The sequence below is a fragment of the Octodon degus genome, unplaced genomic scaffold (genome assembly GCF_000260255.1).
Source record: "Octodon degus isolate 3935 unplaced genomic scaffold, OctDeg1.0 scaffold00074, whole genome shotgun sequence".
NCBI lineage: Eukaryota > Metazoa > Chordata > Mammalia > Rodentia > Octodontidae > Octodon > Octodon degus.
The window spans coordinates 8,384,741-8,396,292 of NW_004524650.1; the positions used below are offsets into that span (position 1 = coordinate 8,384,741).

The 11,552-nt window shown below is 35.5% G+C and overlaps 1 protein-coding gene across 6 annotated transcripts in view; it reads left to right on the forward strand.

The window, feature by feature from the left end:
• Window positions 1–11,552, forward strand: part of Evi5 (ecotropic viral integration site 5) — a 253,121-nt gene that overhangs the window by 137,539 nt on the left and 104,030 nt on the right. For 5 of the 6 annotated variants that reach the window (XM_004635730.2, XM_023720272.1, XM_023720274.1 and 2 more), the window contains 2 exons: window positions 2,471–2,611; window positions 4,567–4,725. In XM_004635730.2, the coding sequence (XP_004635787.1) occupies window positions 2,471–2,611; window positions 4,567–4,725 (300 nt within the window). Of the gene's footprint in view, window positions 1–2,470; window positions 2,612–4,566; window positions 4,726–5,162; window positions 5,903–11,552 lie in introns of those variants that run through there. The other variant, XM_023720276.1, reaches the window with a different exon arrangement.

Consider the following 11,552-nt stretch of genomic DNA (forward strand, 5'->3'; position numbering starts at 1 on the left):
CTTCCCCTTCCCCTTCCCCTTCTCCTTCTCCTTCTCCTTCTCCTTCTCCTTCTCCTTCTCCTTCTCCTTCTCCTTCTTCTTCTTCTGTAAAGGCCTACAGGGTCTCACTGTGTAGATTGGACTCATAGTGATCTGCCTGTGTTCAGCCTCCCAGAGAGCTGCGATTACAGGCGTGCACCACCATGCCCAGTTTCAGTTGCCATCTCAGTGTGTCCCGGGGGCAGGGTCAGCATGGCAGGCTGGGGATCAAACTCTGACCCCTGCGTTTGCCTAAGCAGGTGCTGTAATCTGCTGAGCTATCTGACCGGCCCTTATGAAATATTTTAGAGATAGAAAACTATTGAATTAGGGCTTGAAATTTCAATCCACCAGTATTTTAGTTTACCTAGGAAGTTTTCCCTAGGACCTAATTTAAATCTCTTGGTAACTCTAGAGCAGTTCAATACTGTACTACCCAGATGGGTCTTATAGTATGGTAAAAGATAAATCTGAATTCATGGGGACCTGCCAATTCATTCAGCTCTTTAAGTGATTGCTTAAACAAAGCAGTCAGGCTCAGGATGCTGTGGTTCGATCCCCAGATCCTCAAGCCTTGCCAGATATGCTCTGAAGGCATCCTAAGCCAGCCCCCCCCCCCAAAAAAAAAAAATTTCTTCTGAATTCATGAAAGAAATATTTAGGTCACCCATTCCAAATAGATCTGCACTTTTTTCTTCAATCTTTAAAATGTAGATGATCTTCATGCATTATTTGGAGTTCTGATCAGAGCTGATAAGTTTATTGCTAGGTAGAAAAGTATTTTTAAGAATTGTTTCATGACTTTTAAAAATAATTTTATTGAGAAACAAATAGCAATGAGACAGTTTCAAAACCAATTAGGACAGTTTCAGTAATTAATACATTACACATTGTTGTCTTTGTAGTGGTTATTTTATTTATTTATTTTTGGATGGAACCGGGGATTGAACTCAGGCCCTTGCGCTTGCCAGGGAAGTGCTTATTCCACTGAGCCATCTCCCCGGCCCTCCTAACTATTTTATATATACAGATACAAAATGGTCCTTTATTTGTATGTCCTTTTTTGGTTTAGTTTTGTCAGTGACGGATATTCCATTGCCATTTAAATATTATAGGTGTATGAATTCAGCAAAATAATCCAGTATAGTCCAGTAGTCCATAATAGCAGTGGGTTATCCGTAGGACTGGCAATGTCAGAAGTTGTTGACTTGAACCTTTTACAGCTCAGCATATTAATATAGCTTTACATTTTATACCTTGTTTTTATACTTTGCTGCTGGATGGTTAAGACCAAGAAAAAGCAAGACCTATATAACAGGAAATGTAACTTTTGTATCTGACAAGGTCAATCAAATCCCCTCAGAATATAGGAGAACCTGTACTGTAAAATCCTATAACTCAGTTGTGTCCTAAATTCTCTGATCAAGGAGATTATGGGCCACAGAGGAAAGTGATCAACAATGTAGAGTGTGCTTAAGGAGAATCACATGGAGAGAAAACATTCTCTCAGGCTTTCACAGAGAGCAAATTGGTCAAACAGTGGCCATGACTCATCCACATGGCTGACACTGACAAACTGCAGTACAGGGTTTCATGGTAAATCCTGCTTCATAACTGCGACCAGGAATCGAACACAGCACCTTGCTACTTGCCAGGCAGGTGCCGTACACTGAACTATATTCCCAGCCCTACACTGATTACTATTAACAAAGAGGTAGACTTTATGTCTTCAAATTGAAATACAGTTATCCTCATATCTTGATGGGCATGTAAAACAGTACAGCTACTTAGAAAATTCTGTCAGTTTCCTCCATTAAATTTAAAATGACTGTCATCTGAGCCAGCAGTTCTACTCCTAAGTATGTACTCAAGAGGATTAAAAATACATGTCCACACAAAAACTTTTATACAGATGTTCCTAATAGTACTCTTTCTAGTAGTAAAAAAGAAAAAAATTGCAAAAAAATTGAGATTTCCATTAATTAATGAATTGGTGAATAAAATGTAACATATCCAAACAGTAGAATATTATTTGACAGTGTGCCTTGAAACATTATAGTAAGTGAAATAAAGTGGTTACCAAAGCCCGTATTGTATGGGTGCATTCATGTAAAATACCCAGAATAGGCACAAGAAGTAGATCGGTGGTTGCCAGGGACTGGTATAATTGGAAAATGAAGAATGAAGAATGATCACTAATGGGCAAAAGGTGTCTTTTTTTTTTTTTTGAGTGAAAAAGGTATTGTGAAATTATATTATCATTATGGTTGAGCAATTTTGTGAATAATCTGAGCCCACTGACTTAAGTATTCTAAAAGATGATTTTTATGGTTTGAGAATTGTAGTTCTATGAAACTATAAAATTAAACACAATTGTGTATGATAGAAAATAGTTCATTTTATTTTATTTCTTAAATTAAAATATTCCAAATTAAATTTACTCTTATGTTAGAGGAACAATTCTTTTCCTGATGAGAATAATGTTGCAAGACTTCAGGAGGAACTCATCGCTGTGAAATTGAGAGAAGCAGAGGCCATTATGGGTTTGAAAGAACTTAGACAGCAAGTCAAAGATTTGGAAGAACACTGGCAGGTATGTTAATATATTTTATGTGTTTGTTAAAAAAGAAACTAGAGCCAGGGAGATGGCTCAGTAGAATAAGCGCTTGCCTGTCAAGCACAGGGACCTGAGTTCAATCCCCAGTACCGCAAAAAAAAAAAAAAAAAAGAAAAAAAAGAAAAAAGAAAAAGAAACTAAAACACAAATGTGCAACTGGTATTACTTTAAAGTAACTGATGAGTTTAATGCTTCATGTCAAAATTGGAGAACATTTATGACTTGAAAATACATTTAAACTTTTTCTCTTAAGTCTTTTGTGTGTGTGTGTGTGTGTGTGTGTGTGTGTGTGTGTGTGGAACCGGGGATTGAACTCAGGCCCTTGTGCTTGCCAGGCAAGCACTTACTCTACTGAGCTATCTCCCTGGCCCCTCTTCTTAAGTCTTACAATGAAGTGAAAATTAAAATAAAAATTAGGTCAAATGAAAGTAGTTATTTTGCAAAATAAATAACATTTAGCTAATTAAATGCCTACAAGTTCATCTACATAAGAGGGAAACTTGACAAGGAACAAAATACAATGATCTATGAGATAAAAGTGAAGCTGGGCGTAGTGTTACATATCTGAGAGGCTGAAGCAGAAGGATCACAACTTTGAGCCCAGCGTGGGTGACCTAGTGACTCATTGGGACCCTTTTTCAGAAAAGGGGACAAAGGGGGCTGAGAATGTAGCTCATTGTGAAGGCCCTGGTTGAATTCTTAGTACTGCCACCAAAAATAATTAAAAAAAAAAAAAAAAAAGTCAGAAGAGGGGGGCCTGCAGGTTAGCTCAGTTGTTTAAGTACCTGCTTATGCAAACTCAGGCTCAGGATGTGGTTCGATCCCCAGATCCTCATGCCTTACCAAACCTGCATTAAGGCATCCTGAGGCAGCCAAAAAACAAAGGTCAGAAGAGAGCAATAATGAGCTACATAGTTTGAGAATAGTGATCTTGGTTTGAGTGGGTAGGAAGGTAGGAGAGAACATCTAGAAAAGACCGAAATGGGCCTTAATATTGCCAGTGCTTTTTAAAATACATTTTTGCAAAAGGTTCAGGCTATAATAAACTGGAAATTAAATGAAACTGGTCCTTGAAAACCCCTAGCTTCTAATATTGCTTCCTTAATGCATGGCCTCATTTTTTTCCTTTTCTTGAGATTTCATTGACCATAATGTGAAAAATCTCTCATTAAAGAATCAGGATGAAAATTGTATTACTTTTGAATTACTTTTGATATAGATTAAATTCTTAACTGTAAATTACATTTGAGTTTATATTGTTGATCTTCCACTCAGTAGTTGTGCAATTCCTCTGAAGTTACTTAATCATAACATCCAGTTTTTTGGGTTTTTTTTTTTTTTTTTTTTTTTTGTATTTAGTATAGGGTCTACAGGGTCTCACTGTACAGTTTGGACTTGTAGTGATCCTCTTATTTTCAGCCTCCTAAGTGCTGAGATTATAGGCACGCACCACCATATTTGCCATCTCAGCACGCCCCAAGGGTGGGGATAACATCTAGTTTTTTACCTATAAAATGAAGATAGTAATTCCTAACTTTTAAGATTTACTGGGTGAGTTTCTTTCTTTCTTTTTTTTTTTTTAATAATTTTATTGAGAAATAGCAATGAGACAGTTTCAAACAATTACTGGCACAGTTTCAATAATTGATACATTGCATATTATTTTAGTGGTTATTCATTGTACAAGATGCAGACATGATATCCTGTCCACAAACACTATTAGAACAAATCTTTCTATTCATTGAATTAAGAGAATGCAGTTATATATCTGTCATATTTTGAATATACAGATACAAAATGGTCATTCATTTGTACCCTACTGGGGGATTTTCTGGGGAAGTGCTTGATATAGGGTCCATGCTGAAAGACATGGTCTATAAGACTAACTCTTAATACTGAGAGTATTAATGGCAATATTTTTTATGCTTTAGCGCCACTTATCTCGTACTAGTGGAAGATGGAAAGACCCTCCTAAGAAAAATGCTGTGAATGAGTTACAAGATGAACTCATGACCATTCGACTTAAAGAAGCTGAAACACAGGCAGAAATTAGAGAAATAAAACAAAGAATGATGGAAATGGAAACACAGGTATGATGAGAAAGCCTAGTAGGTGTAAAAGTATCAGCAGATCAGAGTTAGTGGATAAGATTATATCATTCCTAGAATAAAGGAAGATGAAGAAGATATGAAACTTTGTAGACAGCAGTTTTGTAGCCCAAATGAAGAGGGCTACAAGTTGTTTGTTTTGATTTCACAGATTTACTTTCTGCTTTGGCCTGTTCAACAGAATTTACACAAACAATTGTATTAAGCAGATGTATTTGTTTATTAGGTAAAACTCATAGAATTGTCTTGTTACACAATTTGAGAGGGAACTTACTTGTAGAACAAAATTTTGCAACCTCAGTACTTAACATTTTGGACTAAAAAACTCATTTCGTGAAGCTGACCTATGCACTGGAGGATGTTTAGAAACATTCCTAACCTTTACCCATCAGATGCTGGTAAATTCTCTTTCCTCCTAGGACATGATGACCAAAACTGTCTCCATACCTTTCCATATATCTCAAAGGGGGCAGAATTGCTTCTATTTGAGAACTGCAGATGTGGAATATAAAGTGAATGGTGCTTCATAAAGTTGTGTGATGGGATGAACCTTTTCTCAAGTCTCCCGTTCTCTAAAAAATCCTGTCTTAAATGTACCTAATTAAGATTTTCAAAAACCTTTTCACAAAAGCCATTTTTATTGTAAAAGCACAACTTTCATGTGATGCATGGATCACTTTCTACAAATAGCTGTCTCTTACTATTCATGAGAACTGCAAGATCCTCACAGATGCCTAAGTCTTTTAATATTAACCTTTGTGTATTCTCCCATATATTTAAAATAATCTCTGGAATACTTACACCACCTAATATAATACAAATATTATGTACATAGTTGTTATACTTGTTTAGATAGTAATAGCAACAAAAATGTATCTACATGTTCAGAACAGATGTCATTTTTACAAAAATGGTTCTGATCATTGGTTGAATGTATGGAAGTGGAGCCCATGGATACAGATACTGCCTGTGCTGAATGTTTTCAAAATATTCATCAGTCAGTAGGGGGCATAGTTAATTCATGTGTCATTCTGAACTCCTTTATGCAAAGTAATCATCCCATTTCAAACATGATTGCATGATTTCTTTAGAATAAATGTATCTTGTTTTACATTGTTCAGTTATTCTATTTTTCCGTATAATTAAAAATGACCTTGAAAAGGAAATGTAAGCTTTGAAGAGTAAAATTCTAGGTTTTATAATAGAAAATTTTTATTTTTACAATCAGAATTTATATCAGTACAAATAATAACATAAACACTACTTTAGGGCAGTGTTATGGTTCTGTCTCGTGGTAAATATACATGAATAAATCAAATTGAACAAACACATGAAACACAAAAACATTATCCAGGTCACTAAAAGACTTGAACTTCAGAAAGTTTATTATGATTCACAAGTCTGGTAAATGGAAAGTTAGAGAGAAATTGGTATCAGTAAAAGGAGGAAAAATAGTTCCAATAAGGTGGGAAAAGACTGTCTATAAAATTTGTATTTTAAGCAAGGTCAGACTAGGAAGTGTGGTTTTGAATAGAATTCATTGAAGGGACGTGTGGAGAGGTATAAGACACTGGCTCCTAAATGCCAACACTTGGACTAGTGACAAATCATACAGTTTTTCTCATTAAAAAATAAGAAAAATATAGTATAATGGTGGTGGCATATATTCATTTAAAAATATGTTTAACACTCATGTATCTACTGTTCAGACTGACTTCCCCTTTATATCTGTCACTTTTTATTCTTTCATTAAATTTTTAAACATTATATTTTTTGATCAGCCCTTGTATGTTTCAAAATTCAATCTAACAGTTTTTTTTAAAACTCTGAACATACCAAAAACTTCCAAATTGTATGTACCTTTGAAGTAGGCGAAGTTTATGTGTGAACAGCATCTTAATAAAACTATGATAATGTCTTTTTTTACAGCTTCTTTTAGTCCATGATTTATGATTCTATTTGGATTAATATCTGTCGCCTTGCTCTTTATTGGGCACTTATTATGGATTATGGTTTTATTTATCTTCAAAACTGATTTAATTTAATTTAATTTAATTTATTTATTTAATTTCTGGCAAAACCAGGGATTAAACTCAGGCCCTTACACTTGCTAGGGAAGCGCTTATTCTACTGAGCCAACTCCCCGGCCCTGGATTTTATTTTTTTATGCTTCTTTTGAAAAATTTTTTAGTGATCGCTCTAGGTCAGAAGTGTTGAACCTGTGCATATGTTGTTTTCCTTTTAAGATAAAATGTTTCTTCAAAGTACTGTCATTTTTATTGCATAGATCTTTTACTTCCTTTGTTAGATTGATTCCTAAGTAGTTTGTTTGTGCATGGCTATGTCTGGCAATTTGAGCAACTAATTTGAAGATAACAATATTCAATATAACAACCATTGTTAATTTCTGAGCATCTAGTTTTGAAATTCTGCACCATTTTTATTGTGTTTTATGTTTTTTATTCTCTTTAAAAAGATAAAAGATGTTAATACATGAGGGTCTTTTTTCTAAACTAAAACCTTGCTATTCGGATTTAATTGCAGTGTTGGCACTTTGAGATAAATGAGTTTTGGGTTGCAGTTTGGACACTTGTCTCTAAAAGGCTTGTCAACACTGCTCCAGGCTTTACAATATATATCTTTAATAAGAGGTTTCTTTCAAATAGATTTTTAATTATAACTAAAAAATTCTAGGTTTCTTGTGTAATATAAAGTCCTTAGAACAGTATATTTTCAATTCTGCCCCTTCTTTGTGCTGTTTTTATGCATTTTATACTGTATATAAACCTTTTGTCTTTTAGTTATTTTTCATAGAAACTGATTTTTTTTTCATGAAATTAATTTTCCCTTATTCTATTTCAGCATTCATTATTTTGCGTACATCCATGTTTCTTCCTTCTGATTAAAGAACTTTGTACAATGTTTCTTATAGTACTGATCTTCTGGGAGTAGATTCTCTTTGTATTTGTTTCTTTGGGAAAATGTTTATTTCTCTGAAGAGATATTTGTAGGGTATTAAAAGCTGGATTAATGGATTTTATTTATTTTGAACACTGGAAATCTAGTACCACCATGCAAGTCAAAACTGTTGTAAGGGGCCAGCCAGATAGCTCAGTGGATTAAAGCCCCTGCTTAGGCAGACACAATGACCAGGGTTTGATCCCAGGTGTGTCATGCTGGTTTTGCCCCAATTGCACAGTGAGATGGCCCTTGAGACTGGGCGTGTTGGCACATGCCTGTAATCCCAGCTCTTGGGAGGCTGAAAACAGGAGGATCACTACAAGTTTGATCTGTGAAACCCTGTAAACCTTATACTAAATATATTTTTAAAAAAGCCCAACAACTCTGTTGTATTTGTTGTTGTTGTTCCTCTGCATGTAATGTATTTTCCCCTCTGGTTGGCTTTAACATATTCTGTCCTTTATTTTTAGCAGTTTGAATATGATATACTTGGATATGTATTTTGCTGTTTTCTTCTGTAAGTTTCCTGGATTTTGGAAAGTTCCTGGTCATTATGTCTTGAAGTATTTCTTCTGCCTTTACACTGTTCCTCTGAATTCTAAATGTTGAGTTATTTCATGTTGTCTAACAATTCCTGTTCTCTTCTGTTCTGTTTGGGAACAACCCCAGTACTTCACACATGCTACACAGATGGTCTTCATGTTGTCTACATGTGTTGGATGCTCTATTCCCTCCCTCATACATATTGACATTATTTTTCTTTCTGTGTTTTCAGCTTCTATTAATTGAAAAATTTCTACTGACATAGTAAGTCCACTAATTCTTTTGTTTACTTTGTTGAAGTATCCAACAAACCACTGAAAGACATTCTTTATAGTTGTCATTGGTTTTGAGAATCTTATGGATCTCATTTTTCTGCTGATATTATCTATGGTTCTTTTTCACCTTTCCCTAGAGCCTCTGATGTATTAATTGTGTTTGTTTTAAATTCGCTGTCAGATAATGTCAATACCTGAATCATATGAAGCTGGTCCTGTTGATTGTTAAATCTCTAGGTAGTGTTTTGTGGTATTTGTTTCTCTGTTTACCTTCTCTGTTTTGTAAATTTTTGATGAGAGCTGGATATTTTGTATAGGATAATAGTCTAAGGCACATAGATTTTATGTGTAGAAATGGGTGCACTTGTCCTGCCAGGCTTGTCATATATGAGATTTGAGTTAATATGTTCAATATGGACTGAGTTTGAGGTGTATTGTTTCTGTGGTTGTCTACTGTGCACTCTAAGTTGCAAATTCCTTTGGCAGTAAGTTTTTTTTTTGTACTGAGAATAGAGCTCAGAATGTTGTGCTTGCCAGGCAGGCGCTTATGCTGCTGAGCTACATCCCTAGATTCTTTGGCAATAACTTACATTAAAGCATGGGCTGGCTTGCCAGTGGACTTTTCTGTGAGTCTTTAGATCTTTCCTGTGCACAATACCTTGTGAAGTGGGTCATCCTCCATCAGTGTTCCTGTTACTTGTACAGAAAGTTGAAAGAACAAGGATGTTACTTATTATTTTAATAAAACTTAATTGTTAGAGCTGAATTATGTTTTTCTATCTGGGATATTTGGCCTTTTAATGCTCCTGTCCATCTTCACCTATAGTTCTAGACCTAAATACAGTCTTGCTGCTTTCTCTAGATGCAGCGGTTTTCACCAGTGTCTCAAGGAGAGCAGTGTTTATTAGCCCTCTCCCACAAAGATTAAAGCATTAATTTCATAGAGGTAAAAGGCAAGATTAAATGCCTCTTCCTCAAGTCTATACCATAAATGTATCTTTTAACACTCTCACTAGGCTTTTCTTGTGTGTAGTTATAGAGGTATGTGATGAAAAGTACGTAAAAGTTGTAAACTTGTTTAGATCTGCTTTTTCTAGGGCTTCATGTTCTCTATGTCGTCCAATACGTGGCCTCTATCAATTCCTTATTTATTCTAGCTGAATTTTCCTAACTGAGAAAGTGCTTAGGCTGTTCATGTGGTGTGCACCTGTAATCCTGAGTTACTGTTGACTTATTTCAACAATTTCAGTCTGGGAGGGTGTCTTACTTGCTTTTCTCATTGCTGAGACAAAATACCCAGTACCCTAAGGTAAAGGACAAAAGACTTATTTAGGTCACAATTCAGAAAGGTTTCAGTCTCTAGTTGGCTGGCTCAAGGCAGGGTGACATGGGAGGGGGGCATCACAAAGGAAAAACAGTTTGTCACTGGCAGAAGAAACAAGCAAGGGACAATCACAGCTTTTTCTATCCCTTTTATTTTATCCATGCTACTTAGGGTGAGTGGCACTCACACCCTTAACTCTGGTGCTCTTGATCCTAGCATTGCACCTGAATCAATTCCATTGTCACACATTAGATCCAGCCACCTCTGAAAAAGCCCCACCTATAACCACATGAGGCTTTGGTGTGGACGTCTAGACACAACACTGAAGCAGGAGGATTGCAAGTTCAGGCCTAGCCTATGCAACCTAGTGAGATTCTGTCTCAAAATTAAAAATAATGTGAGTATGACTCAGTGCAAAGGCCCAGGGTTCAGTCTTCACTGCAAAAAGAGAGGAAGTGTGAAATCCTAGCCTCTCTCTCCCAGGGGACTTTTATATAGCTGCCTTTCTTTCCCCTTATTTAATCAGTATTCTTTTTCTGGGAGCAGTGTTCTTTTTCTTTGGATTTCCAATCAGATCAAAAGTCTTCTCTTCTGGAGAGTTAACAACTTAAGTTTGCAGACCAAAAATTAGAGAAAAAGAAGGACTGCAAGGACAGCCAACATTTTGGCCCTAGTCTTTCAAGGTCATTGAGGACTCAGGACATAAGAGAACCTGTACTGTTATATCCTGTAACTCACTTGTGTCCCAAATTTTCTGATCAAGGAGATTATGGGGCCACAGAGGAAAGCAATTGATGACATAGAGTGTGCCTAATGAGAGTCACATGGAGAGAAAACATTCTCTCAGGCTTTCATAGAGAGCATATTGGTCAAGCAATGGTCGTGACTCATGACTGACACTGACAAAGAATCTACAAAGTGCGGTACAGGGCTACAGGATAAATCCTGAGGATACTTGACTGACCTTATCAGATAGAAAAGTTATATTTCTTGTTATATAAGTCTTGCTTTATCTTGGTCTTAACCATCCAGCAGAAAGTATAAAAACAAGGTATAAAATGTAAAGCCATTTTAATATGCTGAACTGTAAAAGGCTCAAGTCAACAACTTCTGACATTGCCAGTCCTACAAATAACCCACTACTATTATGGACTACTGGACTATATTGGATTATTTTGTTGAATTCATGCACCTACAATATTTAAAGAGCAACGGAATATCCATCTCTGACAAAACTAAACAAAAAAAGGGGATATAAATGAAGGACCATTTTGTATCTATATATACAAAATAGTTAGGATAGATATACAAGTACTTTCTCTTAATTCAATGAGAAGAAAGATTTGTACTAATAGTGTTTTAACAGGAGGATATCATGTCTGAATCTTGTACTATGAATAACTACTACAAAGACAACAATGTGCAATATATTAATAATTGAAACTGTCCTACTAATTGGTTTTGAAACTCTCATTACTGTTTGTTTCTCAATAAAATTAATTTTTAAAAAACCCCAAAAATGAAAGTCTTTGACTATGATACTATTTTCCCCTTTACCTAGTATCTGTTGGAATTATGTATTTTTCCTCACTCTATACTGTTTGACTTTTATATTTCTATTTCTTATTAGTGTTTGTTACCTGCCAGTATTTTGCTATTCTTGCATCCAGAGTTGAAAATTCTTTCACTTTCTTCTTTTTTTTTTT